The 5,325-nt window shown below is 31.7% G+C and overlaps 1 protein-coding gene across 1 annotated transcript; it reads left to right on the top strand.

Annotated features, from left to right (window-relative positions):
* The first annotated feature begins 2,674 nt into the window (after positions 1–2,674).
* On the top strand, positions 2,675–5,014 carry LOC113397101 (organic cation transporter protein-like). The gene is made up of 3 exons (XM_064218151.1): positions 2,675–3,003; positions 3,583–3,990; positions 4,228–5,014. Exons 1-3 carry the CDS (start codon positions 2,798–2,800, stop codon positions 4,937–4,939), a joined length of 1,326 nt encoding a protein of 441 aa, XP_064074221.1. The 5' UTR covers positions 2,675–2,797; the 3' UTR covers positions 4,940–5,014.
* Positions 5,015–5,325: the final 311 nt, after the last annotated feature.

The following is a 5,325-nucleotide window of genomic DNA, read 5'->3' as shown; positions in this document are numbered from 1 at the left end:
AAGCAAGTTCAACGATATCTCTTGGTTTTTGTAAAAATGGTCCCATAATTCCATCGCACCAATTATATTACGTTGATAGTGTCACGACTGAAACTTTTACGTAAATGACAAACACAACTGTGCAAAGTTTCAACACATTTTGTGGACGATGCATGAGCATATAGAATACGGTCAAAAAGTAGTTTTATATAAAAATGTAAATCGAATTTATTCTTTTTTAATCTAACACCACTGCTCCAGGTTTGCAAGTGTGTTGCCAGCCTTTGAGGTATAAGAAGGCTCTTTTCTTGAAGGTATCCAGGTCATATCAGTTATGAAACATCGCCGACGAAAGCTGGTTCACAGAGTGGTTATGGGAGACAGCAAATGCCTTAAAAATCGCATTGTTCTGAAGTTCATTTTGATGTTGCATTCGCTTTTGTTGCTTAACCGTATTGGTCTCCGCTTTCCAGGTGCCATTTTGTTTTAATCTAGGTCCAACACAATCTAAAATTTAAAGCCTTAATCTACAAATACGCTAACTAATGACTTAACAATAATATACCCATTTATGAGTTAATTTTTTTTTCATTATCATGACTAAATATTATGAAGAATATTATATCTAAATGCACCTTGTACATCTGATTTTGTATTCTCGTAACTTCTTTTTGTGTTTCATCTCAGTTGTGTCCTTGTCTGAAGAAGTGAGGAGACCTTACATCAACATTTTCCATTTATTACTATTAACTGATTCAGGCTAGCACGCTAGTAATACACAAACATAACATGAAGTGTACTGCTAATCTGACATAATACTGAACATTATATTAATAACCCAAAACACGAGTGAAATGTCACCGTTAGTGATATATTGGCTTCACATAAAGACTCCCACTCCGTACACACTATACTATAAGACGCTACATAGTCCATAATGTCCATATGTTTTCCGTAATATCAAAAAAAATAATTTCTCGAATACATCGATAAAATAACAATTCTATTCTGATAAAAAGTGTTTTTGTGTGTGATTTAGTAATTTGATTACCGATTCCGACGTGTCAAGTAGTTTTATATTCAGAGAGACTTAGCAAAATCAAGTTTTTCGCTATCAAAATCGCTTCAGCCTTTTCTCAATTTTATCTTCCGGATAACTATAAGTAATATATTTTAATTATTTTGTTTTATGTATCCTACTGATTACAAAGTTTTTTCAAAGTCATTTATTTGGTTCTAAGTAAAAATTTGCAATTCTACATTGAATCGACTCTCATTATATTGTAAAGTGCTTTGATAATATTCGGAATAATTATGCTTTTAATGAATATATCTATAAGGCAATAACGTGAAGCCACTTAACATATTTTTATGACCCTCAAATAGTCCGAGAGACAAAATCTTTTTACGTTTTGGTGAAATCAATTCAACACATTTTCTAAGTAATATTTATTTAAGGTGTCATTACTATATATATGCGAGCAATAGTTTACCGTACAATTCAATTGAATGGCTCAGTTAAGTTTTCAAAGATATGTTTGATTCGTTTTTGAAAATACACTTACATAGAAAAAGTTACTTTAGCGAATGTATGTTGAAAAATACGTCTTTCTTTTTTGTTTTTAGATTTATTTATTGAAAACTGAATTCAAAGAGTTGCTTAATTAGTTTATAACGTAATACTACGTTATCTTCTATTTCTGTTTATGGAATAATCTGTGAAGGCATTATTTGATACGGCTGTGTGATTTAAATGTCTCTTTTTAATGATAACCGTATATACCTATAATAACAATATATAATAATATAATATATATAATAATATATAATTATTTTTTAATTATTCAACATGAACCTTGAATTATTGAACGTTAGTGGTAAAATTCACATAGTTTTAAGTTAGTTTAATAAATTACGAATGGTTACAAAGAAACATAAATTTTTGTAACCATGTACAGCTGCTCCGCCTCCTTTAAGCTCCCTTTTATGGTACCGCTACTCCATCTACGTAGACACTAGTTAGCTTGTTTTGTTATAGTTTATAAGACATGTTTAATCAGTTAGTTGATGGAACCAGATCATCGAATGAAAATTTATGGATGGATGGTAAAAATTTAAATTAAAAAGTTGGTACACCTTTTAAACATTCTTAAGAACTTATTATATTTAAATAAAGGCCGTTGCTTACTAAAGAAACCCTCGATGATAAAGGCGTGTTGAAGTTTAAAGATATTTTTGGACAGGTCTTTATCCAGATAATAAGATTGTAACCGAATGATAAATGAATTAATGTTCATTATATCATAAGCTATCTAACAACAAGAGGTACAAAGTTTGAAAATGTAAGTTTTGTTGTACGGAGTTCACCAAACTTTAGATTATTTAAGAGGCTTTTGTATGAACTGGTCGTTTTTTGTTTTCAACGATATCAGGAAAATCGTATAAAATTATAATAATAGAATTGTAACTTTAAAATAACATAAATAAATGTTTATTATCACAAGGAAAGCTTCCACGATCAAATTCAGTTCTATGAAAATAAACGTATTCACAGGAAAAGTTATTATTAAAACCGCGAATTATACTCCTCTGTAGTGCATAGCTTGTCATATTTATCGAAACCAGCTCGATTTTGCCTGACACTCTTTGATAAACATTTGTTTAAATGGCAAAAATTAAAAATATAATACTTCACAATCCAATTGAAAAACAATTTAATGACGTATCGAAATATCATTACTACCTGTTCTTATTAATATTTTCAAGTAAAATACCAATCTTCTGGCATGTATTGAATTTGCTGTTCCTGTCACCGCCTATGGACTATATATGCATTGGAAGGAATTCATCAAAGAATTCATGTCCATGCGACGACCCACTGTGGGACAGAAGCGTGTTTGCTGAAACAATGCAAACTAAATTTGGATTATATTGCGAAAGCATTTGGCTAATTAGCTTTTCGCAAAGCATGATGTATGTTGGATTGTTAGTCGGCGCTCTGATCTTTGGATTCTTGTCAGATAAGTTAGTTACATTATTACGTACAAAATAGCTGCTAAAAGCACTATTTGAATAATGTCTACCTATTCGTTAATTTTATGCAACACTTTAACGTAGCTTAATTAAATCTATTGTTGTACAAAAATAGCACATACACTATTTAAGTACTAAAAAAATTAACATTTGGTAGAAGTAGTTTTTTCCATATATTTTGGATTTACATATATTAATGTGTTTTAATGCAAATGGATAGAGTAAGGAATGAGTACATAAGAGGAAGTTTGAAAGTGGCACCGGTAACCGAGAAGCTATCTGGAAACCGGCTGTCTTGGTATGGGCACGTTATGCGGAGGAATGAGGACCATGTTGTGAGAAAGGTTTTGAAAATGGATGTGGATGGATATAGAGGTAGGGGACGACCCAAGAAACGATGGATGGATTGTGTGAAAGACAATATGGTTAGAAAGAATATTACTAGTGAGATGACGTCCGACAGAGAAGTATGGAAGAAGAAGACATGCTGCGCCGACCCCAAGTAAAATTGGGATAAGGGCAGGAGGATGAATGTGTTTTAATGAATTTCTTTAATTATATTCTTTGCAGATATGGTCGACTTTCGATGTTTACAATGAGCTGTCTTATCTTAGCTGTGTCTGGTTGCTTAGTAAGCGCTATGCCTTCGGCCACTGCTTACATATTCATGCAAAATATTGAGGGTATCGGTACAGGCGGCGCTATGATTACAGCCTATGTCCTGTGTATAGAATACAGCGGGTTGAAGCATAGAGAAATAGTTACCGCGCTCTTTCACTTACCAATAAATATCAGTCACATGACTTTACCTGGAATATCATATTTGTTGCGTCACTGCGATGATTTTCAACTGGCCCTATCGATTCCTGTTTTCTTCTACGTAACCTTGAGATGGTTAACAATGGAATCACCGAAATGGCTGATGGATAGTGGTCGTATTGATGAAGCTGTTACAGTTATGGAAAAAATTGCAATTTTGTAAGTATTTCAATTTATTAAAATAATATCAAATATTTTTCTAGTAGTATGAATTTCATTGAGAAACAGTTTATTTTATTAAAGCTCAATTTTTTTTCGGATATTCATATAAATCAGTAATAGATTTATCAATATTTGAGATATCCACATACAAACAAACCATGATGTTTGCCAAAAAAATACTGTTTTTACATAGTTTTTAATCTTAAATTTTTGTTACATGCAATATTTTTTTAGCAATGGAATATCTAGTGACAATATCAGAGAACAAATAGAAGAATATCACGCACAGCACTCAACGAAAACGCGGAAACAGATTAAGTTTTGGCAGATATTCAAACACAAAAAAATAACGATGAACGTGCTTTATATGTCAGTAATATATTTTCTCTGCGGTATGGGTTATTATGGCGTGTCTCAATATATTGGAAAAATGAGTGGAGACATTCACATCAATGTTGCAATATCTGGTGCCTTATTGGTGCCAGGCTCGATAGCTGCAGTATTTTTACTTAAGCTTTTAAACAGGAGAACATTTCTGATGATAACCATTATTCTTTCCGGTACTTTCATGCTTCTCAGTATATGTGTTCCGATGCACTTGAGTTGGATTCGGGTTGTCATCAGTTGCATTTGTAATTGTTTCTTTTTCATGTCATTCATAATCGCCTTCCTTTTTACAGTTGAACTGTTTCCTACGTCAGTTAGAAATTCTGTGCTAGGTTTTTTATCAGTATTGTCAAGAGTTGGTCAAATCACTGCACCTCTTATAAACTCTTTACCGGAAAATGCGTCGGGTGCTGTATTCGGAGTACTTGGTTTGATTGGGATAATTTTTTGTTATTTACTTCCTGAAACTAAAGACACCGAGCTACCCTCGTCTTTAGATGATTCCAAATTATTGACTCGCAGAGGAACAAGTCTTGAGCTCAATATTGCGATAACTTAATTGAAAATTTAATAAAGAAATTTATAAATAATTGTTTTTATAAGTTGATGAAAATTGAGCCAAAAAGTATGTATTAAAAATTAAATTTGAGATATACAGAAGTATTCAATTTATGCCCCATTAAACAAGCTAATATTAGGTATACAATTGTTTCCAGACACTCATTTTCATATATTCGCTTATGAATACTAAAAAAAGTATTTTATTAGTACAAACTACTTCCTAATAAAATAGATTTTATTTCATAAAAGATTTCAAATAAAACCTCACTTTTATGCTAGTCATACAGTAAGTTAGGGAATTTATTTATTACGAATCGTAGAATAGATATAAAATGTTTTAGATGTAGGTATAGAAAACGTATAGAATTATTAATTGTCTATAAA

Source organism: Vanessa tameamea, chromosome 3 (genome assembly GCF_037043105.1).
Source record: "Vanessa tameamea isolate UH-Manoa-2023 chromosome 3, ilVanTame1 primary haplotype, whole genome shotgun sequence".
Classification (NCBI taxonomy): domain Eukaryota; kingdom Metazoa; phylum Arthropoda; class Insecta; order Lepidoptera; family Nymphalidae; genus Vanessa; species Vanessa tameamea.
The sequence above is the reverse complement of the archived record's forward strand: the minus strand, read 5'-3'. Positions and strand labels throughout refer to the sequence as shown.